Below are 25992 nucleotides of genomic sequence, written 5' to 3'. Positions count from 1 at the left end.
CAGGTTCCCCCCTTCAGCAGAGAACATCTAGTCATTGATATTGGCTGACAACGAGACCATTTTCAACCATTTAGCTTGTGGTGTTCTCTTAAAGAGGTTAACATCTGTGCCAAAGAAACTTCAATCAAATCAATCAGATGTTATAGAAACTGTTATTAAATATGGTCAGCAGACACATCAGCCATGTAGCAGTGGGTCAGAAATGGATGTATTTACAACACCATCTGCCAGTGCAGGTGTTAAAGGCCAGAAAATTGACATCTCTGGATAGAGTATGAAGAATTTTGATGCCCCAGTCTCAGCTCAGATAGATATTAAATATGCTCATTGTAGATTGCATGCTCATTGTAGCATATTTAATCACATTTAGGATTCTTAAGACTGAGTTAATCAGAAAACATAATACAGAGGTGCAAGCTTACATTCAGCTAAAATTGCAGTATGGTAAACTTGTTTAAATAACATCTTACACTTAAGACGTTTAAAAATCTGGCAAAACACTTACTCAATAACATTTTCAATAAACTATTAGTGAGGACGCTCCACAGATTTTGTTTTACATTCAAGAATTGATTTGTACAAGATGTTTTCGTTAAAAATATATATTATATTTAAGAATATATAAGAATATCCTACATCATTAATACAACTTCACAAACCTTTCTCTTTAAAATTAACTTTATCTTTGAAGACCAAACAAATGCCAAATTCAACTGCAAACAAATAGTTTATTGATTTTTCAACTCTACCCTTGTAGCTTTCAGCTTATTGTACATGGTTTTTGCACTGAATATGCAAATATGAAAGGAGATATAAAGGTAGGTCAGTTCTGACATGAATCACATAATGTATGTCCTGGTATGCATCTGATTACAGACCATTTAAAAATACATCCCCATTAAAATCCTATTCTAGATGCCATAGCTTGGTGACACTTACTTAAAGAATGTAATACCTGGGTAATGCACGGTATATATTAAGCCAATGGGGTATAGAGAGAGTGTCTAGGACTTATACGTTAAGGGCCAGTGATGAAACGTAGGTGTGATAAGAGAAAATCCAGCCATATCAGATTCGACCAAGTGACATAATTAAATTACATTATGCACTTTTTTCTTAAATGTTATGCACCAAATATATTTAACGTACAAGTATTTATGATGTCTTGTCTGAGAAGACAAATTTATTTTAAATGTGCTTTATAAATAAACTTGTCTTGTCTTGTCTTGTCTATACAAAATGAGGAATTCTTATTTTGTGCTTAGAAATAAGCCCCTAATATTTAATGTCTTTTCCCCTCCCTTGACATCACTTCCTCTTGTGTTACAATCATACTGCTATTATGCATTCTTTGCATTATACATTCTGAAACTGAGCATTTGGTCTGGGCAAACAATGTTTCAGGACTGTCCGGTGTTTGCATTGAATGACACTGACCAAACACATTTGCATATATAACATGACATTAATATGATGATGATTTAAATGGGAAACATAAAGCATGCCTTTGCTACATGTATTTGCTGCTCTAAATTTAGGACAGCCTAGACCAGTCTGGGTCAGGGACCATTAGAGCATATGCGATATGAAAAGGTAAAAACAAATATGTAATCACATAGCACCATATTAAATAAACACATGAATTCATACATTAGACAAACATGTTGAGGCATATTAGAGGTTCTGGAAAGTATTTCAAACACTTTCATACATACTGTCTCTTTGTCTTGCCTAATATAATCTTAGCCAATTCTAGCAATTTAATCATATACGCATTATTATTATTATTATTATTACGTGGGAAGAAACACATTACTATACTTCAACAATATAAAAAAGCACTGACAATTGTGCTTGAAACTCTTCTCTAATTTGTTGTTGTTTTGTTTAGTTGTTTTTTTTTTTTGATAATTTTGTATACATTGTAGTGTACAGTGTATAGACCAAAACCTCATGATGAAACCTCTTTATGGCTAAACAGCATTTACAGGAAACCTGTAACGTCTGGCTCTACCTAAATTCTACAAGTTCCAACAAAAAGAGCACAGTATAACATTTTGCAACCATTATTTGAAAGAGTAATGCACACTGACAAAACATTTATGATGTGATTAAAATATATTACATACGATAAAGAAAACTGAAGAAACTCAAGTCATGAAAAAAAGATACAAACAATCTTTGGTTGACTGTGATGATAATGGTCTGGTGTTTTATTAGGAGAAAATGTGAATCTGGCATGATTTAAGAAAACAAAAGTAAAAAACAAACACAAAATGTGAACCTTAGCCACAGTTCACTGACTTGCATAAAGGCAGAGACGCCATTTTCAATCATACAAACTAATCTAATGTAAAAAAGTAGTATGGTGGTAAAAAGCTCCCCATTTCTTCCCTTGCCCAATTTGTCCTTTGTTGCCTGTTCTCTGTGAGGTCCTGGACTGTTGGGACTCCCTTCACTTCTTTTTGGTGAACAAACTGAACCTCTTCTCTTTGTCCTTCTTGGCAGAAGACACTTCTGGGGTGGCTTGGGAGGATGAAGGTTGAGGCAAGCTCCACCCCCGTGCCTCATACGGCCCTGCCATTGGCTCCTCTGTGGCCGACTGTGCCGCCTTCTCTATGGCTCGAGTCCAGATCTGCAGTTCCTCCTGGGGAAGGAAACATCACACACAGCATTAAATATGTCACCTGCTCAACGTTGATCACAGGTGGTAACAGCTAAACATGCTCTCTCTCAACATGACACTGACCTCATCTTTACACTGGAACAGGTACTCACTGCCGTCCGCAAGCCTGAGAAATACAAAAGACAACAGTCTTATGTTTGGATATAAAGCTGGAAACACTTAAAGATTGATTTCACAAGACTAGATTTCTAAGGAGCGTTTGTTAGAAAGGTTAGATGGCATTTGAAATCAAAATAAATGTGATAATGCAAGTGAGTGATAGATCAGTTAATAATAAATAAATGTTGCACCCTTACCGCAGTTTAAACACCTGTTTCTTCTTTTTGTAACTGGTCAGCACTTCACATGTGGCACTGCTAAGTGACAGTGGGCTTTCACCATGGTATGTGATACCATGGGCAAAGCTCTTGCCATCTTTGTAGGCGCAGAGCTGCCCAGGTTTTAACACACAGTAGATGTTATTCCAGGACCTGAGAGAAGAGATGGGATAACAAAATCTGTTGCACAGAGTTGCAAGATAACAATGCCACACTATATTTGTTTTGAAAACCTAGCTAATTATTACACTAACTAGAAGTATAAAATTGAAGAGACTATTAAGTGTTTAGCAAAGCTGACGTCGCAATACAGGACCCATCCATCACCTATTAGATGCTTTTTTATTCGCTCCCTCCAGCTCGTGTTTACGCGCGAGGGTCCCCTCCATAAGAGTGGAGTGAGTCAGCGCTGGCTCGGTGGGGAGAGTGACGGCGTGATCTGAATCCTCGCCATGGGCAGGTAAGGAGGCAACCGGCTCCATGGAACTACTCTCCTGAATGTCGGATAGCACTGGCACGGTCGGATCCCCCATAACGCCCTCCACGTGGCCAGAGCTGGGCTCAACCTCTGCCAGGTCAGCCTGAACACAAACACAGTCACTGAGTCAGTCACTGTCAGAAACACAGTCAGTCACTGAGCCGAAATACAGTATCTGTATTACAGAATTAGAAGTATTGTGTTAGACTGTACTAACCAGAGACGGTTCCTCTGTTGTATAGAGATGTGAGGACTCCTCGATAAAGCCCGTGTCTTCCTTCCTACTGACCAGTGAATAAGAGGTTAGTGAGGAGAAATTTGGACATGCTGAACATGAACGGTCTTGTATTTCCTGTTACCTGCTCTCCTTTTCCTCTTCCTCTTCCTGTCTGTACCGCTCCATTTCCTGCTGCGTCTTTTTGAGCTCAAGAAGCTCAAGCTAAAGAGAAATAAGAACCAGTGACTTTATGCATGAACTCTTCGTTCCACACATGCGTACAGTACATGCAGCGCCGATGCCCTTACAGTAGTGAGGCGCTCCAGTGCACAGAAACGGTCCTCCCAGGTGGCGCTGGACTTCTCAAAGGCCTCGTGCCTCTTCAGCAACTTCTCCACCTCGTCCACAGTCTGTCCCAGGACCCTGTCGGCCACGTACGGCTCCTGCGCTATCAGCCAGGCCTCCGCCACGGAGGCGTCCCGGGCGAACTGGCACACCTCCAACACTAGAGGGAGACATTACAGTATCAAGTGGAAGTTCTCTGTGCCTCTCTAGTAAAAGGTATACGAGGACGCATGTAAATGACCCCCCCAAAGACAGTACGTACGGAGTGTAAGCCAGTCCCATCTGTCGCCCCACTTGTGCATCATTTCCTTCCTCTTCTCAATCAGTTGCAACAGCTTCTCTTTGATCTGTGAGGGCCAAATTGCAAATAATGCATGCAGGCCTCTGCACAGGCACACATGACAGAAAATGACATTCAGTAAAGACTAAGGAGCACGCCCGAGCATTGCGCTTTGTCCGGTCACCTCCTCTGAGTCTTTGTGTTTCCGTGCTACGAGAGTCCGGCCAAGCTCCACACAATCGTTCATCTTTGGCTCACGGGTCTCGATCTCTGCACGGATATCTTGGTGATACTTCTTCAGTAACTCCACCGAAGACACGTCCCTAGAGTTGCGGAGAGAACGTGATCGGTTAGAGACATTTCAGGTGTCTCTCGACGCTGTCCCTCGAACAACATTCATTTTTGTTCCTCTCCCAACGCCTCTCTCACCTGGGTTTCTCCTGGGTTTCGATCTGCTGGATGATGCTCTCCATCCAGGCCATTAGGTCCCTCACCATGGTAAAGAAGCGGAACTTGCTGGCCGTCTCCTCCAGCTGCTTCCGCCTGCCCTCACAAGCGGCCAGAAGGCCCTTCCAGGCTTCTACCACTGCTTTCTCCGTTTCCTTGATCTTGACGGCCTGGTCACCAGCGTACTGGGCGTGTAGGCGTGTTGCTGTCTCCTGGAACTGGTGCACCTGCAGAGAAACGAAAGCAATTTTAATGTTTGGTTTTTTTTTGTTTTGTTTATATATTAAAATAGCATTTTTTGTTGGTTTATTCAGGCTTTTTGAGGCTTCCTGCTTCCTGCTCCACCTGTTTGCCCAGGGCGCTTATGTCCCTCTCAAAGGCCGCATGCATGCGATGAAAAGACTCAGCCTTGCTGAAATCCTCCCCAAGATCTTCAGGAAGCTCATTCTGTTTCTCCTGGATCTGGACCACCAACTCTTTCCCATCACAAAAATACCTGAGCAGGGTGACAAGTTATAATTCACTCTCCCCACCTTCCAGATAAATATTCACTACATATAAAGTATTCACTTGGAAAAGTACTTGTTTCTCTTTTGTTAGCCGTCACATCTGTCTGCAATACAAATGTGAAGTGGTAGGAGACTGTGGCTGCTTACTACAGTATTTTTGTTTCTGTAACGATATGGCTGACTGTAATGACTCTGAACTTTCTTGCAACTCACTTGAGGATGTCGTAGGACGCGGTGAGAAGTTGGGTACGGGTGTCGATGAGCTCTAACAAATCAGCCCAGCTGTCATTCACTCCATCCTTCCACTCAGCCATAGTAGCCGCTTCGCTGTGACCCGCCTCAATCAGCTCGTCAATGATCCGGTTCACCGCATCCACCCGCTCCTGGCCCACATTCCCTGTGTCCCTGGCAAATTCCCTGAACTTGTCCCGCAGAATCTGAAGGCCATATAAACACACAGAGCAATAAATGACTAACACCTTTGTGCTGTGTAGCCACGATGTTCCCACCATAAAATAATTACAAAGTTCTACAAGTCATTCTGTGTATAATTATACAGTTGCCATTGCTTGTTAGTTGGGGTTAGGGGTATTTGTGCATGTCCCGCAGTACCGTGACATGGTCCAGGTCCTGCCCCATCTCCTGTGAGGACGCCACCACATCACGCTCAGCAATCCACTGCTCCAGATCCTCCACCTCCCGGCTTAGCAGGAAGTGGTGGTAGGTGTGGTCCAGGTTTTTCTCGCGGTCCTCCGCTAGCTCCTTCAGGCCAGCGTACAGCTTGTCCACCTGACCCTGCCTCCGGATGATAGCTTCTCTGTAAAGAGCAAGAACACAAAGGACAAAGTTATGGGATCTCTCCGATGAGAGATTTAATGTGACACGGCTGTTAACTCATCCCAGCGCACCCGTCTGGATGATCCTCGGCCAGCATCTTCTGAGCACGGTCGGCCAGCTTGTGGACGGAGTCTGAATAGTTATCGACAGTCTGCTTCAGGATCCAGTGTCGCTTCAGAAGGACCATGGCACTCTGCTCATCCTACAGGTGCGAGAATGAGAGTGAAGGTGAAAACAGACAGCATGACCTTTAACCCTTCTCCCTGCAAGCAACCACCAATGGTTTTCAGCTCTCCCTCTTGTAACACGTAGCTACCATTAAATTAGTTTCAATGTAATTACTGAAGATTTCAAAATAGTTAATAATGCACCTTAAGAACAATAACTAAATAACAACCACAGAGTTTGTAATAATACAACATATGGTTTCAAACAACTTTTACATAAATGATCTTTCAAAGTCATATTTGCTGTTATCCAGCTCTCATGCCCCCCCCCCCCTCCCCCCCTTCACCAAACGTCTTACCTTTGCTTTCTCATCAGCGATCATGTAGAGCTCCTGTTCGCCAATCCACGCTTCTGCCTCGTCTGCATCGCTGTAATACTGCTGAGCCTCGCTGGAGCCGTTCAGCCTCGCCCAACGCTTCGCCATCTCGTCCTGCAGCCGCGCCCACACCTCCTCCAGCTTCCTCATTTCCTCAGACATGTGATCTGCCTTGGGACTGCCCTCTGCAGCCTCCGTCATGCGCCGGCCACGCTCCAGAACCTCGTCGATGCGCGGCTGGTGGCCCTCGATCTCCTTCTGGAGAGACTGCGTGGGACAGAACGTGGGAGATAATCAAAAGTTAAAGATAAATAAATAAAAAAGGCTGTGGGATGAGGTCTACGGTTAAGATATTGCAATTATGATTGGATGACTGAAAGTAAATAAAGTGACTCACGTGATTCTTCTTCAGGAGAAGCTGAACTGTTTGAAGATTATTCCCATGGTCCTCTGACATGGCCATGAGTAATCTCTCCTCAACCCAGAGCTAAAATATACCAACAAAAAGTTTAGGTGCAAGGTCTTCAAATGAGCTCCCAAACATCTAAGATTCTGCTTTGTGGAGTTGAGTTCTCACTCACTATTTCATCTGCTAAGTCTCTGTAGAACTGATAGATGGCTTTAGCGTCCTCCAGCTTCCCTTTACGTTGGGTCAGAGGAGTGAGAAGCTGCTGAAAGTCCTTCTGAAGGTTCTGATGCTCGACTTCCAGCTCAGGCCGGTCTTCTCTTTGGAGGCCATGTTCCCTTACAGTCTCCTGCAGCTCATCCAACTCCCGTTCCCTGTCTCGTACTTGATTCTCAGTCATCTGCATAGGTCATCGGCCAAGATAAAAACTTGAAACAAGTCTTATCAACGCAAGCAGAGCAGACCATCTCCAATATGGTAATGGAACGCTTGTTTTCAAAAAGAACAACAATATGTACCTGATGTTTCTTGAGAAGGATATTAGCGCTAGTGAGATCTTTGACCTCCTCATCCACATCCCCATGGATCTGCTGCTGAAGATTAGCCAGCCATTTTTTCAAGTCAGCCAGGCTCTGGTCAAACAGCTCAGAGCGGTTAGCATCAAATAGCAGTCGTGCCTTCTCCTCTGTAGTCTGCTGGAGCTTGTCCCAGAGCTCGTGAAGTTTAGCCAGGCGTTCTGTCACAATGGGCTCAAACTCTGGCTTTGATGTCTTCAGTTCTTCACCCTCCTAAATATTGAGATTAGGTTCAGAGTTTACATTCTGGGTTTTCACATTCTTATTCTTTGAATTGAAAAAAATGAGTAGCAGAGATGCGTCACATTAACGGATCATGAGAGGAAAGCATTTTAGTGTAGGGCCAGTCATGTACCTGGTCAATTTTGTCGAGCCAGTTTTTGTTCGAAGCCAATTCAGCCATAAAGGCTTGATGTTTCTGCCATTTGCTGTGGAGGTTACGAGCTTCATCGTAGGAGGTGTCCTGAGCTGTCAACATCTTCTCATTTATCCAAAGAGTGAGCTAAAAGATGGTGCAAAGTAATCGGATATCATTGAGGCGTGAAAGAAGGCAACTTTCACATTCAGTTCTGATAAAGAAGCGTTTACTTACATCCTGAGTGTTCTGTAAGAAGTGCTGGAGGTCTTTGTTGTCTGTGAGTTTGCCAGAAACTTCTTTTGCTTTGTCTCGATTCTTTTTATACCTGTAGAAACACACACACACACACACACAATAATTAATTGTTGTCTAGAGCAGAGAAACAAATGTGGTTTTTGTCTTCCTGAATAAAGATGTGTAAGCATGGTTGTAGTATATTCCCAACTCCCAGTACAGAGACTTCACTCTTATCAGTTAAGCACTCTGCCCTTTATGCAGGAGCACTCTTACTATAAGATCAATACCTATCAGAGCAGGCGCCCATCTCTCACAACAGCAGACCTTCTTCACTGATGGGAAAAATATAGACTTCCCCTTCATGGCCTAATGCTCTTGTGTCAGTGCTGACCCAGCACCAGTCAACAAAGACTGCATACTCTTAGTGATATCACTAACACTTGCTTTGGGAGGAAAAAAAAAACATAAGCATAATGTGCAAAGCACTACTGTGCTAAATGATTCTCAAATCCTGCCTAGTGGGGCCGGGTGTGTTTTTCCTATAAAGGCACACCTGATTCAGCTTATGCCTGTTTTGATCATTTTATGCTGATGAGCTGAAATAGGTATTACTGATAAGCATTACTCAGCTGAATGAGTCAAATAACGCTTTCTGCAACTACCTCCGTATAGATGAGTTAACACAATGTTAAAAAATGTGTGCGTTCTGACTCTTATTTGAGAACACCTTACACTGGACTACCAGCCAAAAGAGTCTTGGATGTACAGTAATATGTAAGAAAAGACCAGGTGGGCCAAGATGAATCTAAAAACATATTAACAACACTAAATTGTACTGTTCTTACCTGTCTTGGATGGTGTTCATTTTGTCTTTCACCTTGCCTGAATAAAGGTTTCCACTGTCAACCAGCCTCTGACCCCCTTCCAGTGTGGTCATTATCTTGTCCTCATTAGCGTCCATGGTGGTGACAAAGTCTTCATGCTTCTTCAAGGCCTTCTCCGCTCCATCCAGGGTGTCAGGCAGGTCAAGGTGGGCCAGAGTGTACTCCTAGTAAATGTAAATGCAAATAAGGGTTGACTTGTGTCACTCATAGATTCATCTGTGTGTGAAGGGAAGAGCGGCAGAGATCTTACCTGGTTGTTTAAGATCCTTTCAGCTTGCTTTGCATCCCTTGAGAACTGTTGGAAGCCCAGGCCCTGGTCCAGGAAGTTCTTACGGCTGTCCCAGATCTTATGCAGCTCATCCCAGCCCTTGTCTAGGCCCTTTAGCCTCTGCTCCAATTGCTGGTACTGAGGATCATCCTCCTGGTCCTGAATGACACCTGCACCAGTGTCTCTGATGCGATGGTAGTCTTCCTCATGGCCGTCCATGTCTCCTTTCACAGCATCATGGAGGCTCAGGAGCTCCTCGGCCTCGGGGAGACTCGCCGGCATCTCCTCAGATGCAATGGCCTTCTGGGTCTTGAAAAGCCAGGCCTGAAAGTCATCCATATCCTGCAGGAATGTTTGGAGCTTGCTGACTTCTCCCAGAGAGTCTTCCCGGTCCTTTAGTGTTTGCTTCAATGTGTCCCACGCTTTGTCCAGCTCTGCCTGTCGGCTCAGGATGTCGGGGGCGTTCTCCGGATGGTCTTCCACAAGCTTCTGGGCCTCACCATGCAGGAAGTCCAACTTGTCCTGAATAGCAGCCAGGTCTCTCTCGATGCCAAAGAGTTTCCTCTGGATGGTCATCACAGCGGCCAGGTCATTTCCCAGATCCTGCGTTGATTCAATTACTCGTGTCTTGTCCTTGATCCATGCCCCCGTCTCATCACACTCAAGCCCATAGTTGTGCAGACTGAGGGCCGAATCCACCTTGTGCTTTTTATCTTCCACCATAGCCTTAAATGCCTCCCACCTGTCAGGAGAAAGAAGAGATTTGCAAGTTACTTAGGAGGCAGCTAAATTGAGAAAGCACGGCTTTAAAGTCTATTCTTAGAAGATGTCTCTCACCTTTTATTGAGACGAGTCTGACAATCCTTCACTTCTTTTGATCGCGGGTGTCTGCTGTCCTCCAGCTGCTTGGCTCCCTTGTTGACGTTGTCTACCCGCGTCTGCATGCCGCCCATTTCTTGAGCAAGGATGCTTAACCTGACAACACACGATAAGATTTTCAACGTGAAATAACTGCACCACTAAATGTTTTACCATTAACGTTTATGTGCTTGTTAGAATTTGTACTGGAAATACATGACTGTTGGCAACGACTAGATGTATATAAAACAGGAAATACTGAAGGTCATTCTACCATGACATAGTTCTCATATTAAAACACTAGGTCTTAAACTTGGGTCTTAATCATCCAGAACTTTATACCTATTCTGAACCACCTCCAGATCTTCTAATTTCTCTGGGGTCTCCAGCCCCACCAGCCATGTTTCCTTCTGACTCATCCAGAGCTCACAGGCGTCCGTCTCACTGAAAACGGTGTACAACGCCATAGTGTCGTCCAGTTTCTGCTGCCGGAGGTCTGAGAGAGACAGCAGTTCCATGTACATATCCTTGATGTCACTCAGACGTCTTTGGATGTCCGGCGTGTTCTTTAGCTCCTCGGGTAGGGAGTTGGCCTGTTTGGTGAGACTATCAATAGTGGCCCCGTTCTTAGCGGCCTCGTCTCTCAGGACGCGATGTTTCTTGAGCATCCTCTGCGTGGTGTACTCATCGTGGCCGATGTCTTCGCTGTTCATCTGTCGTACTGCGTCCAGCAACCAGGCCTTGAGGTCATCAGCATCGCCCTGGAACTGGAAGAAGCGCTGCATGTCCTGGAGGTTCTGTTTGCGGAAAGCGGCCAGTTCCTCCAGCTGTTGCCACTGCCTCTGGACATTGTCCATGCACTGCTGCACTTTCGGTGCACCAAAATGCTTGGCTTTTACCATCTTCTCACCCTCATCCATCACCTGCTTCAGGTGCTCACGCCGGGCTCCCAGCTCATCCTCGAAGGCGCTGTGTTTGCTCTGCAGCACCAGCACGCTGGTCAGGTCTTTGCCGTAGTCGAGGGAGGAGAATATGTGCTCCTTCTCTCGGATCCAGCTCTCTAGCTCCGCCATCTCCCAGAAGAAGTTCCAGAGACGGCGGGACTGCTCTAAACGGGCCTTGCGCTGTGCTGCAAGTGCGCACAGCTCTTGATAGCAAAGGTCCAAGTGCTGAACCCTGTCTCGAATCACTTGGGGGTCACAAGGTTTGTAGCCTGAATAGGAAGCAAAATAACACTCGTTAGTCAACATCTCAGTGTTGTATATACAACCGAATACAACCATTTTGATACTAACAGCAGGTCACCTGTAAAAGAAAGCATTGAAATTATGTTTTAACTCACTGTCTCCATTTGCAAACTTCAGAGCAGCTGCATTTGTGGTGTGCACTCTGTCTGCCTGCACAGCAATGTCGGCCTCCACCAAAGCATGCTTCTGCAGAAGATCGTCCACTTCTAACAAGTGCTTCCCGAAGTCGTGGGACAGCAGACGAGCCTAATGAAACGTATCAGTTACAAGTCATGAGTAAAATACCGAAACAGAATGGATGCTGAAACAACGCGTTTACTGAACTTTCTGATATGAAAATGTTTCATGAATAACTGTAAAAATATGTGAAGAATTAGGTCATTTTATGATTCCGTTTCTACCTTCATTTCATCCATCCAGTTGATGATGTAAAGCATCTCTTGAAAGATCCTCTGTAAGGTGAGGTTTTTCTCCAGACGGCTCCTGCGGCCGCTCAGGAGCACCTGCAGGTAGTCCCACAGTCTCAGAATGTTGTCCTTTCTCGCGTCGATGCGTTTAGCGTCGTGGTATCTCTCTGCTTCCAGCTCTCTGGACAAGGCCACCAGAGCCTGCACACGTTCTTCATACGCCGCTATGTCCGTTTCTATCGCATCGTGTTTCTTCTTTGCAGCCTCAACTGCCGGTAGATCATACCCAAAATTGTCCTACAAAGTAAAAGAACAAAAAGCGGATTTATTAAACACGGATGTGTGATTTCCAGAACGATCTTGGTCTGTGCGGACGGGTATGTGCGGTGTGAAACGTACCTGTGCCACTAGTCTCTGGTTCTCCTGCAGCCAGGTCTCTCTCATGGCACCCTTCCTGTCAAAGCGACGGGCCATCTGCTCAAGCTTCTCCTGTCTGATCAGCTCATCTCTCAGCACACGTTCCTTTTCATGCTCTGCCCGCTCCAACCGCTCCCACGCCTGGGCCAGGGGAGACGTACTTTTAATGCACAACGTTTTTAAAAAAAAAACAGCAAGACAGTTTTGGCTCATATTACAGTAATGTCACACCATTGATTATATAGAACTGCAGAATGTTCGAATAGCCAAAGATCTTTGAGGAGGACTGGACTGGATGATGTGGGAACCTCACTTTCCTCATGAGAACGTGTTAGTGCTGGACCAGTGTCTCACCCTGTTGATGTCAGCCACCAGTGCCCCCTCTTTAGGAGTATAAACCCTTTGATTGTTGGCCCTCATCCTGCTCTGGATGGTGAAGAGAAGTACCTCGAGGTTGCCCTTCTCCTGAAATCTTGATATTGACATTTAATGTAAGCAATTAATGCCTAGATTTAAAAAAACAACAACTGTGGTTGGAGTGTTGGCGGGCTTACTTGGGAGGTTTCTCCACAGTGCGGTAAGAGTTAAATGCTTGCAGTTGTTGCTGGACTCCAGTGAGAGAGTTGGCAAGTTTGTGGTTGTTCAAGATGATGATGGTCTGTTCAATCCATGTCAGCAGGTCTGAAGAAAGTGTCTCATACTTATCAATCATCTTCTCTGTCTCAATGGCATGGTCCAGCACCTGGTGAATGAATGTTGCACAACATACTTAGTACAACGTATGAATCACACACCTTCATAGGTAAGCAGACAAGCACACACTCAATTCTCACCTTCCCAACCCGCTTGCCTTCAACTGCCAGAGCTTTCATCTTTGAGAAATAGTGGTAGAATGCAACAACATATGTGATGATGGACTTTTCATCTGGATTCTCAGTAAACACATCTGCGAATCACAAAACACATCGAGGTTATCTCTATCAAATGGAAAAAAACTGGGGAAGATTTGGATGGCATTTGTAGTTTTGGGTAGGGAGTCCTGGCATGCCAAAACCAAAATCTTGCCTTCTGGGTCTAGAAGCTTGGTGACTCCAAGCTGCCGCTCAGCTACGTTAAACGCTTGCTGGAGATTGTGGGTTGGGTTGGATCTCTGCAGACTGCCATAGTCTACTAGATCTGGCCTAATGGCGTAAAGAAACATACAAATTTGGCAAACATAAGTTGAGTATTTTAAGGAGGAGAAACTCATTTCTGAAATGAGCAGAAACATTTTCCCAGTACCTGTGTTTGTGTATAAGGGCATTGAAAGCCAGTCCATCTTTCCAGCTTGTGGTGAAGTTGGTGATATTTACGTTTGGATACCTGAAAATATAAAACAATACAAAATAAATGACACACCAAAGACATACTGACCCTCATTGATGGTCCTGGTGAACCTGAATGACATTTACCCAGCAGTCTTCATCTGGCACCAGAGCAGCAGGGCATCTTTGGCAGAACGCGTCTCCTGTTTACCGGTCTGGTCAGCTAGTCCTGTTTCTACCACAATGTCTTGAATCTATGGGCCGCAGTTAAAGAGAAAGTAGGAATATGAAGCTATTGTTCACTATTGTTCATTAAGCACAACATTTTATTGTGTTTGTTGATGTTATTGTTTTGCTTTTCCTAAAGCATATGCACACTGTAGACGCTTTCTGCAAATTTCATAGCACACTTATTTAATCACATACCGGTACACTGCTATTTAATGACATTTAAATGCACTGCAATTTAAGGCAAAATACCTGATGAAACTTAAACATTCAACTAATGCTCTCCTTGTAATCAAGAATGCTACTTTTGCAATCAAATTCATGTTAATTAGGAGACCTGACTGACTCCAGGAAAGGTTTCAGACTTTGAGAGATGTGAAGACATTGGAGACCAAATATAGATATTTATACATCACTGAAGTATTGCAGCCAAATCAACTGTTTTCTCTCCTTTTCTCTCCTTTACTTTAGGAGGGATTAAATTATTGTTTGAACCAGCTGAGCTAAAAATACATGGGCTGTCAAACTCAGTGATTAGAAAAGGAATACGAGTTACGCCGAACATTAGATACACAAAAGAAACACACACACACACACACACACACACACATTACCCTGAGGTCTTATATATACTGTACATACTATGTAACTCAAAAAGACTCTACTCACTCAGAAAATAAAAACATTTTTACAACATTTTTAAGATAACATTTTAAGCAATATATGCTCATAAGCTAATACCTCTCCTGTGTCAATAGTGACAAAGCTTACTGCATTCAGCTACACTGTGCAATAACAGGTGCACAGTAGACCACACCAATCAAGGGATTAGAAGGTCTTTTTTTACTACTTTTAAGTGGGTTTGTGCACGAATCAGCTGACCTGGAAGCGAAGAATGATGGTCCAGATGAGGCCCAAGATCAGGCGATGGTTGCCGTCTACGATGTCATGTGACCCCATGTTCTCCAGGTGCACTCTCTGCTCCTTTAAGAACTGCAGGGCCTTGTCCACATTCTCCAGACAGTGGATCCTCATTCTGCCTTTAGTGGGCTTAGGCTGGTGGGGAGGGAGGTGAGGAAGAGGGGTGGGGGGTGGGGGGGGGGGCAGAAAGACACCTCAGCACAGCACTAGCTAAGTGGGCATTTGTGAAACATTACCCTGAGGTCATTATCGACTTTGACAGGCTTGTAGCAGCAGACGCTCACCAGTCTCTCCCCAGACAGGACCTCTAGAAGTTTGATGAGCATTCTTCCATCCCGCAGGTCCAGATAGAGGTCTGAGATGCGGCAGTTGACTCTAGCCAGGATGGAGTTCACCCATTTTGTGAAGGTCTTCTTTTGCACTGCTTCTCGCTCATCTTGCGGGTAAAGGGAGAGAAAATGGTGACGCCAGCCGAGAACAATCTAAATGTGCTATTTCTTCTTCTGCCTTGTCCATGTGTTTGTTTGTACTACTACTACTTTGGGAGATGGGTCATAAAATGCCATTTATTTGTGGTAATCTAAATCAGGTTCTTGCTGTGATACATATATTTTCCTTCTTTGTTTTGCAACTGTTTTTATGAACAGGGCGTTTCTTAAGAGCATGAAAAAAAAATTGCTTACAGGTTAACTCAAGCATACCCTAAGGCTATATGATCTCATCTTTGGGGTTTTCAGAAAAGTTTGTAACAGCGCTACAGCTTAAATCATCTTTTAACTATCATGTTAATGTTTTCATTTACAAATTGATTTGCATATGCTTATTTCTGGGTGCCATTGTTTTTATTCATTTACTTTCGGTCCATCTAAACAAGACGCCAGAACACTGCAACCTTAAAGATTAATTTGATAAATGATTCAAGCACACGGCAATGGAAAACAGTGGTGAGAGGAGAGAGTGAGTGGGCCCATACTACATGAATGAGAAACTGGGCTTTTAAGTTTGGACTCGGCGAGCCCCTTGAGAATAGCAAGATATTAGACACCCACCACCCGCGAAGTACAGGCAACCAGAGCTGCAACACAGATGAGAGCAGATCTCTCGTGATTGGTCCAGAGGAAAGAGTATAACAGCTAAAAAATAAGGGGGGGGGGGGGGGGGGGGGGGTACAGCCACTTGAATACTGTCTCTTTGGCTTTGCTCACAGACATGATTAAGGTGCTCAGAGGTTGCCATTAACTCCAGCAAGTCATTAACTAGTGACTGACTTAAGCTCTCTAGCTGTTAAACGTTCCCCAGAGCAGAGAGGCAAACCTGTTTTGTATGAGCAAAGTACTACATGCCAACAACAGCTGCATGCGGTCTGGAAGCAATGCTCCAACACGGTGAACACTCTTCCAAAGCAAGCTGGCCTTTGGTCCTACCACAAATGTTGCTGGGTGAAGCACTTTGGCTCCTCTTCCTCGGATTGAACAAAAGCATGGTGCAGTGTCAACTCTGCTAAACAGCTCTCTCTTCTCTGGTTGAACACTAGCATGGTGCAGTAACTCTGCTAAACGGCTCTCTCTCCTCTGGTTGAACACTAGCATGGTGCAGTGTCAACTCTGCTAAACGGCTCTCTCTCCTCTGGTTGAACACTAGCATGGTGCAGTAACTCTGCTAAACGGCTCTCTCTTCTCTGGTTGACCACTAGCATGGTCCAGTGTCAACTCTGCTAAATGGCTCTCTCTTCCCTGGTTGACCATTAGCATGGTGCAGTGTATATTATGCTAAACATCTCTTTTGACCAGGTGTTATCTACTCAGCAGGACCCTAAATGCTCTTCAACTCCTCATGGCTTGAACTAGTCTCCAATCACTTGAGCTCTATAGTGACAAGGCAGTGAATTATTCATACTGATGGACTTTTCTTGTACAGAGCAACCCTGTCCTCATCCCCACTCCACCCCCTAGTCAGCACATGGTACGGGTATATTCAATGTGTTTAAAGGAGCCCACAGCTAAAGGCTAACAGAGTGAAACAGAAGTGTGGTTAGAAGGGTGGATGGAGGTCACTGAAACAGTGGACAAACGAGCAGGAGAGAGAGATGGAGTAGAGATGAATATAATAGGAAGGCACACTGAAACCCCATCCAACTGTTTGTACACCAGCCCAGAAAATGATAGCGGCCCCTCCTTCCACGTTTCCCAGCATGGAAAGCTAGGAAGCTAAAAATACAAAGTTCATTTCACTAAGACCATTCATTGTAACGCTAACACGAAGAAAAACACTAAATACGACTTATTCTTGCATCTCTGCCCCAAGTACTAAATAACTGCTGCTGGCTTTGATGCACATCCACAATGATCCACAGCTTGGATCCAAAAATATAACATTAAACATACACAAGAGGACACATGGGTTGGAAAACGCTGTTGGGCATGTGAATACAGATCACGGGGAAAGAGCAATAAAGCAGAGAGAGTGATGGAGTGAGGAAGATAATAGAATCAAACAAAGAGAATGATGGAAGATGGAGGAGAGTTTAGAGGGAAAGGAAGTGGTCCAGACCAAAGGTAGAGAGGAGAGAACAAAAATGGAAAGCATTCCATTATCGACGACATACAAATAAACAAACAAGTAAACAAACATAAAACATGCATGTTTTGATGGGAGATTTAAACTGGGCAGCCCTTGGAGTTTGCACCAATAAATACTTAGCAGAGAACAATTAAGGCATAAATAAGGGCATAGATTAGGGTATACACAGAACTGAAATTAGTTAAATAACCAATGCTTGTAAAAAAGTAGCATAGGGGCAGTGCAGTTCTCCCCTTCTTAATTGACCACAGCAGAACAAACCAAGCAGTGAAGTGCAAATCTTCCTCCTTTTCCATCAAACTCCAGAAAACAAGGAGAAGGTCCATCAGGCAGCGTGGGAGCAGAGGAGTTGGCCAGATAGGAACTGTACCTTGGAGCTGCCTGAACCTCCCATCTAAGGCGGAGTTGAAGCAGATGTTGGAGGTGCTGTAGCTGAGCCAGCGAGTGCGCTTAATGCTCTGGGAGGAGGAGGAAGATGACGACGAAGCAGCCGCTTGCGGGAGCGAGATTCGCTTCGGCCGCTGGGCGTAGGAGGACGAGGAGGACGAGGAGGATGAGGCAAAGGAGGAGGAGAGGCTGGAGGAGGCCCGGGGCGGGGCTGCACCTGTCGGGACGCCGTTCCTCTCGGGCGGGTGCTCAGGCTCGGGCTTGGTGTGTCCGGTAGCCTTCGGCACCCGCTTGGTCTCGGGCCGCTGGAAGCGGTGCACTGGAGGCGTGCTCCTGCTCCGGCCGCTGGGGGTGCTGACCCGGGCGGGCACCTCCTTGGCGGTGGAATATGCCCGGGCAGCAAGCTCCCGGGGGGGTGTGCTGGTGCGGATGACACCAGCCTCCCTGTTGCTCCTCACGCCGCACTTGATGTCCCGCAGCCGGCTCTGACCCACAGACACGGCACGGTACAGACACGGGCTGGTCATTCTCGGCCCACCAGCGCCAGGCATGCCGTCACAACAAACTCAGACAGGCTCAGAGTGAGCTACTCCACTCTCTGAGTCCTCCTCTCCTCTGTCTCTCTCCACCTCTCCCTTCACATCTCTCTCTCTCTCTCTCTCTCTCTCTCTCTCCCCCTCCTCCTCTGGAGTGACGCGGCACTGACTGTCACGGGCACAATGAGGAGCAGAGTGGATAACCACCGCCCAACCTGTGCATGTGATATCTCCCTGCTTGCTTCCTCCTTACCACACGCAGCTATGATTTCATCAAAGAGGAAGCGTAGGGCGTTGTGCTTTCAATCCGGGGGACTAAAGTGGGAATCACAACACACGGGTACTCGGTGCGCCTTACAGTGTTGGAGTGCTTTGAAAATATATCTGTTACCACGTGGGATGAAAATAAGAGTAAGCTTATGATCAGACAAGTAACATGTCTACCTAATTCTACATGCAAATGCAAAGAAGAGTATAATGTCAAACACGTTTCCTTATCCTACACTAAAATGTGCTTATCTAAAACGAGCCTTTCCTTCTTCTCCACCACTCACGTTTTCCACACTTACTCAGTCCTCTTAAGCAGGAAACTCATAACTGCATTACAGAAAGCTCACTGCCCACACTGAGCACGTCATATCAGGACTCTTAGCAGCATGTTCTGGTCCTAAACTGGAGTATGGAGTCGACCTTGCGGACAAGCCTTTTGGCCTCCCTAAAGGCTTGGCCCTGTTACAGATCTTTTACATTTCAATGATCTACAAAATTTTAATCCCCCTGAAATGCCTTGTGCATATGATGTGTGAATTGCTGACCTTGCAATAAAATATACCCAAAGGTACTCTACAATATCCAGCTGTAGTGTTTGACTCCATGGCTTGGAGATGACCTAGTGAGTGTAGGTGGGTTTATGGAACACCTATGTGTGTGTGTCCTGCCCCCCAGCTGGTTTAGCTATTTTAAGGGCCCTGCATAAGAACAGCCCATAGGTGTGGCAGCAGTGACGAGCTCTCGTTTCCCACAGTGTCGAGGACGGGGCACAGACAAGTCAGCTGTCCCGATTCGTCACACGGAGGCACGCCGGGTATGTGTCAGTGCCTGAGCTGCCCAAGGGGGAGCAGTTGCCTGAGTCTGTGCACTCGGGTGCATTTTGGGTGGTTCGGACCCAGAGCTGGAATTAAAAAGCCTCAACCGCAAACTATCAAAGGTGTTTCACCACTGTTCCAACAAAAGAGTGTGCAGACCATCAAGGTCCTTGGTATGAAAGGGCAGAACTCACCAGCGAGAGCTTTGATGCGCGATCGCTCGAAGAGACGCGCCGTGCTGTTGTCATTGTCCAGTTCATCCTCGGCCTGCTCGAAGCGGGTGTTGATGTGGCTGTACTGCTGTGTGATCTCAGCGTGGTCAAAGTCAGTGGTGGAGGTCATGGCTGTAAGAGGCAAGGACGGGGATGGCAAGGCCAGGAGACCCAGAGGCTAGGAGGTGAAGAGTGGAGGTGAAGAGTGGAGGTGAAGAGTGGAGGTGAAGGGGGGGGGGGATGGTCTGAAAAGATAAATGAGACAGAGATTCCTTTTCTGGTTTTATGCGAAAACAGAAATAGGTATCTAGGTGGCACGACGACCTTGGGAGTCGGTTGTTGAGCACCTATAGCGTCCTCTGGGGTCACATTCTCCCTTGAATAGAACCAGCATAGGAATGTTTTCCAACCCTTCTGTTTATAGTTCAAATTATAAAAAGTATTACACACTCTCTCATACCTCAGATGGCTTTCTGCTGAAGATCATAGTCCATGGCAACATCATAATACATTAACAGTCCTCATCTGTTGCTAGTGAAAAGTCTCTGACCTTTTGAGAAGCAATTTCTGATTTAAGATACTTTATAGCCAGTGTGTACATTGTGTTTGAAACACAAAAATACAGTAAGGTACAAAAATTCACAAAGTACTGGAAACAAACAAACAAAAACAGAACAACACTGCATTGTCCTTCAGCAATGCCGGCTCAGGAACGGACTGGTCGCGTTTACACAGACCACCATTTCCAGCATGCTGTGTGCCCTGACTGGTTCAGGAGTGTGTGTGTGTGCGTGCGTGCGTGTGTGAAATGGTGGGTGAAGGTTAGCGGCTAAGATAGCTCTATCTTCGTGAGGCATGCCACGCATGAGTACACTTATCACCTCACGTAAGGGCTGGGCAACCCCTCTGAGGGAAATAACACGAAACTCCTCAAACGTCATCACACACTGGGTGCTTTCGAGCTCATTTACTAATGTCTGTTCATTTTTGTGATGCAGTTCAGGCTGTAACTTTGTGAGCTGTGATTCAGACATGGCTGTAAACATTTCAAGCATGCAGTACTGACTGGGAAATAAGTGTGTTCAAATTACACTGATCCTTCCAACTCTTAACTAGTGGACCAAAACTTAAAAAGGTTCATGTTACCATATTTGTGTGATAATCAAACTTGAAAGTTCCTAATATCAATGTAACTGAAGTTCTATATCTAAGCAGCAAAGCCATAGTGATCTCAGTGAAGTAATCACACTGATTTGCAAAGGATTTCCTTATCCATGACACAATTAGCTCCTGAGCAGTATACAAACAGGCGAGGACAACAGAAACATAGTGTGTGTTTAGTGAACAGGGCCTTATGGTGCCAAGACAGAGTTGCTCTCTCCCTCTGCCCCTCGTATCAGAAGCCTGCATGGGGGGCTTTATCAGAGAATAATGCTCCCTCCCTCAGCGGGAATTGTCTTATCACAGCTAACAGAGGCTAGTCCTGCTCCCTTCAGCCCGCTCTCTGATCCCCTATATACGTGCACGCTCGTACAAGCGTGCACGTGATCCAGCTCCTTTGCCCCAGCGGGGTGGAGCCCAGTGAGAATTTTCGGAATACAAATGTCGAAGTTGAATGTCAAAATGCTCACTTGATCATATAATTGTTCATCCTCCAAACTGATACTATTAACTATTAATTACATATTTTGCACAAATGTTATGTATGTGTGTGTATATATATATATATATATATATATATATATATATATATATATATATATATATATATATATATATATATATATATATTTATTTATATATATATATATATATATATATATATATATATATATATATATATATATATATATATATATATGTGTGTTAAACATGTGTGAAATAACTAACTATCTAGGAAACAAGATACACTTATGAACATCATATGAGCCATGACATGAAGCCTTTGGTATTGAGAATGACCAAACTGTTACTGACAACAAGACTGCAAGCAGACCATTAATGCTAGGCAGCAGAATAGGCAACAGCAAAACCTGCTGAAAACACAGCAAATGAAACAAGACAACTTCCAGTGAGAAAACAGCTAGGCCTACTGTATAGAAAGAACATTTTAGTGGACACAGTTCTGTTATGTAGAAACCTGTGTCATTGTAGTACCGACACCAGGCCTGGCAATTGTAACCTGTCCTGAAGGGGGATTAAAACAGTGGGGACACACCATTCCAACAGAAGCTGCAAGCCAGTAGACCAGAAATGGAAACACAATCGATGGGTAACTATTCCTGGAGTATATTGACTGTAATTTTGTGTGGATTTAAGCTGTGTATGTCCAGATGCAGAGCTTGAGCACTTTACCTTATAAGGTGAAGACTCTGCCACTCAGCTAATTTCAAGTGTTGTTATTTCAAGTGACAGCTTACGGCTGGTTTACTTTCACTGATATTGTGAAGCCACACTGTTTATTTAATGTACAGCAAGAGAGGGAGTCAATGAGAAATGTGGTTGGGGTGGGGGGGTTAGGGCTGTCTGTTATCCAAATACTAAGAAGGGAACTTCATACATTGCAACCAATATGTATTAAACTGGACACCAAGAGATCAAAAAGACCATATGAAACAGGAAGGCAGGATACTGATCAACAGCCTTAACTGTTAATGTATGGAAGATCTGAATCGTGTCTTTGTCCTCTTGTAAGGCAAAAACACCTGATTTCTGCCCACTTTAGCGCTGCTGTATTCTAACAAGAATTAGAGTCATCATTAAAGTCATCAGAACACAAGAGTCAACAGGTTGTTCCACCCTTCAGTATATGCAGGTAGAGAATGTGAAAGTTTTTTTGCTGTATGTGTAGATTAATCAAGGTTAGCATTTATTCAAGAACAAATGATTCATACAAGTACGCAAAACAGAATCTCAGAGTACGTAATAACCTCTAATAAATGCCCAATACAATTTCATTAATAATAAAAATTTGGTTTACACATTGTTGTCTTCATACAATTGCACTACCCGCGAGTCAGGAGTTGGAAAGACTTACCAATATTGTTAGAAGAAAACTTTAAAGTAATTCGTTTTCTTTTTCGATTGCCTTTTTAAAAAGTCCGTTATTTGAAAGCCGATTATGATCCCATGAGAGGCTTTGAGGTCCGGGTCACGGTGGTGGCACACGGTGGGAGCAATCTTGGTTCGGGGTCTGGGACGGGACCTGCAACATGGAGGGGTGGCCGCACATAACGGTCATTCTCGTCAGCCGGCGCTCGGCCCACCCAAAGTGTTAAAAATAAAGCGGAGCGCTGCCTCGCTGCGCAGAGGACGCACATTCCTGTCAAGTCAGTGACTTTAAATGGCAGATACATTTAAGTACGTACCCCCCACCCACGGTGGCATTACGCATTAATACTGCCCGCCTATCTCCTCGAAAATGTCGCCTCTGAACAAATAAGTTTTCGTTACAACCTAATGCCAGGCCACACAGCAACAGCACAAGACTGATACTCTAAACATGTTTACATAAACACAAACATATATTTTACGTTCAATTGCATCTCATTGTGAGGGTTGAAGCATTTGTTTACAAATTAATTCCACTATATATTCTACTCAAGTCCGAAGCTTTTCGGATACTCTTGAGTCTCTACCGCCATTCTGAGCCAACAGAACGGTTATGAATTCTACTGTGTAGAAATTACCACACTATAAATATGAATAATTTTAATGTAACTTTTTTCATGCAATATACTGGAATGAAACTGACAAATATATATGTAGCCTGAAGAAGAAGGTGGCTAATCTAATTGTCAAATGCCGGGTGTCTAAATAAATAAACTGAGAATAATAGAGAAACTTCTTCATTAATGGACCAGGTTCAGACTGAAGTAATGCGCCCCCTAAAGGTAGCGGAAGGTCACCCCTCACCTAGAAACATCATGTATCCCATAATGCTACTAAAGTAGGCCCTACTACTCACTATAAAAAAACAGACAATGAACAAGTTATGGAAATGTCAAATATATTTACGAAAATATTGCATTTGCTTATAAATTAAATGTCAAGTGTAGGCGTTTCCTTTCACCAAAGTATAAAAAACAAAAATGCATTTAAACCAACCACAAAAGAAATCATGTTATATATTATCTTACATTTAAATATAAGAGATTAGATATCAAAGCTAATATTTGTTGCATCAGGATGTCAAACATACACAATAATATAAAGAGGAAGGAGGAATTTCCTTCATTAGTCTATATGTTCCATTTTAGTGGAAAGAGAATCCTTTAGTCCTGGACCAAATGGAGTCTCATTCTGCAGTGCGTGTCAATAGCCTGGTCCAATTCCTCAGGGGTCAAGTAATTCATGGCGTTGACTCCAAAATTCTTGACCCTAAAATTGTAGTGTGTATTATTATTGTATCTATGTATTATTGTATCTAGCTCACAGTGGTGCCTACATAAACTATACTATTTATAGTGATATCAGCTAATTAATTTTTAGCTTAAAAAAAGCATATTTCAATGTGAGCATTCCATTTTCTCCTTGTTAAAATAAAGCACAGGTGACAGATTAGAGCGAAATCAGAGACAGAAACCCCTGCAGAGGTCAACATGAACAGAAGTGGAAGTAATATCACTCAGCTCCAGGTAACCTGAGTTTTGCCATCGACCATGTGCAGAATTATATAACTGTTAGATAAGCTATTTATGTTCTTGCAAAATAGACAGGTGTGGCTATTATTTTACATTTGATCTGATTTTTTTAGTCATCATAAGCAAACTTGACTTGAAAAACCTTCATATTTCATCCCAGTGTTGCTTCACATCCACTGACATTTACACTTTGTCATATTACTGAAAAAAACTTTTCAGTTACTGAATGTCCTTTTTGAACAATGTTGGGTTAAAGGCTATTGTCTTGAACACACAGTTACTGTTTTGTAGACTACAGTAACTACAGTAGATTACTAAACAACTGCAGACTGACCATAACTATGATCACAATTTTGTTACAGTTATTACATCATGTTACAGTTTCTTTTAGGAATAAAAGCTTAAAATCACACTGCATTTATATTACATAAAATAAAATAAATGGGGGCAAAGGAAAATTTTTTGACACTTATTGACACTGGGCAAAAGCCAGTAAAACTTGTATAATAAAACTTACAGTGTAGCTCTAGTGCAGGAAGTGTTTTAGGCTAACTGTGGGATCTGGCTCGTTGAAAACTGCACTGCACGTGCACTGCAGACATAATACTGAAGTACTTTACTGCATATTACACATACTGACATTTTCAGTCAGATGGCTTCTCTGCAATGTTTGTCAAATAGATGTTTCAAATATCTTAGCTTTTAAGGATTTGATATCTAGTTTCCAAGCCATATCTTACAATACCCAACCATGTTTTTTCCCATCTTTTGTCATCATGTTTTGTCATCCCATCTTTTTGTCATCATGTGTAACACAACACAACATGACAGTATGAACTTACGGAGGTTAAAATGTGCTGTTGTTTTTTTCCCACAAGAGTTTCACATGGTTTCTAAGAATGGAAACCCCACAGTTTCCATTTGTGTGTGTCTCTTTGGATCGTTCCCAGATCTGGAAGGCCTAAATGTGCTTCTGACCAGTGAGACGGTGCAGGGGAATAATACCTTTCTCAGTACTAAAGCTATTGATAAAGTGGTGCTGCACTTGATTATACATGATGAAAAATTATAGAAAGAAAATATATAATAGATAGCAAACAGTCCCATATCCTTAAAATGTTAAAGCTCAGTAAAATTAGCTTCAGACTGATGTGAGGCACCTAAAGAATACTGTATTGATTTGATCTAAATATGCCTAATTATAATAGGCAGAGTAATTTATGTCAAGTATAAGTTCATAAGGTATTTCAAAAGAATTGCATGGGTGTTTGGACAAACATTCAAAAAAACACCATCAACATAATCCTCTTAAACCAGTTGTCTGTCAACACTTTGGTACACAGAAGCACCTTGAAGAGTAGATAAAATGTAAAAAAAAAAAAAAAAAAAAGACAAAATATTAAAAAGAAGTTCACATATTTGTCTATACATAAACATATCAGTGCTTCGATAGTTAAGAACCAGAAAAAAGGAATGAGGTGAAAAGTCTTTAAGGCCTTTAGAATAAGTGCATGTTGCTACATGGAACCTGGTCCATCACATGGACAAAAAGGACCCAAGGTCTGCGATTACAGCTGCTTGCTTCTGAGCCACCACATTCAGGAATTTACTAGGCAGGGATGGAGTTCCTAAATCCACCTGTAGGAGGAGACACATCACTCCTTGTAGTAATGCAATATGAAACGCATAGCTTTTGTCTTAGCCTTAGGGCTTTGCAAAGCATTTTTAGTGACATTTTGGTTATTTTAGTCATTTTAATTAACATTAATTTTTGTCAAA

The 25992-nt window shown here is 43.5% G+C and overlaps 2 protein-coding genes across 8 annotated transcripts in view; both read right to left on the bottom strand.

The window, feature by feature from the left end:
- Nucleotides 1-1848: 1848 nt before the first annotated feature.
- On the bottom strand, nt 1849-22905 carry sptb (spectrin, beta, erythrocytic). Of its 3 annotated transcripts, none has more exons than XM_076979224.1 (37): nt 22608-22905; nt 19553-19815; nt 15055-15206; nt 14732-14905; nt 13769-13875; nt 13599-13679; nt 13383-13498; nt 13151-13263; nt 12872-13059; nt 12672-12789; nt 12300-12458; nt 11895-12197; nt 11589-11739; nt 10589-11459; nt 10226-10363; nt 9371-10130; nt 9082-9284; nt 8234-8324; nt 7997-8143; nt 7585-7854; nt 7242-7466; nt 7058-7147; nt 6643-6927; nt 6188-6318; nt 5892-6096; nt 5493-5716; nt 5116-5266; nt 4753-4997; nt 4508-4646; nt 4306-4390; nt 4007-4203; nt 3841-3920; nt 3699-3765; nt 3331-3584; nt 2983-3156; nt 2750-2792; nt 1849-2647 (listed from the first exon to the last, which is right to left on the bottom strand). In XM_076979224.1, exons 2-37 carry the CDS (start codon nt 19698-19700, stop codon nt 2456-2458), a joined length of 7077 nt encoding a protein of 2358 aa, XP_076835339.1. In that variant the 5' UTR covers nt 19701-19815; nt 22608-22905; the 3' UTR covers nt 1849-2455. The 3 variants fall into 3 exon arrangements, with proteins under 3 accessions (XP_076835339.1, XP_076835341.1, XP_076835340.1); XM_076979226.1 differs by having other exon boundaries at nt 3699-3762; XM_076979225.1 differs by lacking the exon at nt 22608-22905 and adding an exon at nt 20031-20263.
- Nucleotides 22906-23562: 657 nt separating this feature from the next.
- Nucleotides 23563-25992, bottom strand: part of stard9 (StAR-related lipid transfer (START) domain containing 9) — a 30557-nt gene continuing 28127 nt past the window's right edge. For all 5 annotated transcript variants that reach the window (XM_076979219.1, XM_076979222.1, XM_076979220.1 and 2 more), the window contains one exon: nt 23563-25851. In XM_076979219.1, coding sequence (XP_076835334.1) covers nt 25750-25851 — 102 coding nt within the window. In that variant the 3' untranslated portion in view covers nt 23563-25749. The remainder of the gene's footprint in view (nt 25852-25992) is intronic.

Source organism: Brachyhypopomus gauderio, chromosome 17, assembly GCF_052324685.1.
Source record: "Brachyhypopomus gauderio isolate BG-103 chromosome 17, BGAUD_0.2, whole genome shotgun sequence".
NCBI classification, from domain to species: domain Eukaryota; kingdom Metazoa; phylum Chordata; class Actinopteri; order Gymnotiformes; family Hypopomidae; genus Brachyhypopomus; species Brachyhypopomus gauderio.
The sequence above is the reverse complement of the archived record's forward strand: the minus strand, read 5'-3'. Positions and strand labels throughout refer to the sequence as shown.

Bases quoted from the DNA above. Each gene is read 5' to 3' on its own strand.
- sptb (XM_076979224.1), bottom strand. From the start codon at position 19,700: ATGACCTCCACCACTGACTTTGACCACGCTGAGATCACACAGCAGTAC. The intron at 7,467-7,584 runs GTACATATTGTT...TGACCTATGCAG, and splicing joins TCCTTCTCAAGAAACATCAG to ATGACTGAGAATCAAGTACG. The intron at 2,793-2,982 runs GTAAGGGTGCAA...TGTATTTCTCAG, and splicing joins AAACAGGTGTTTAAACTGCG to GCTTGCGGACGGCAGTGAGT.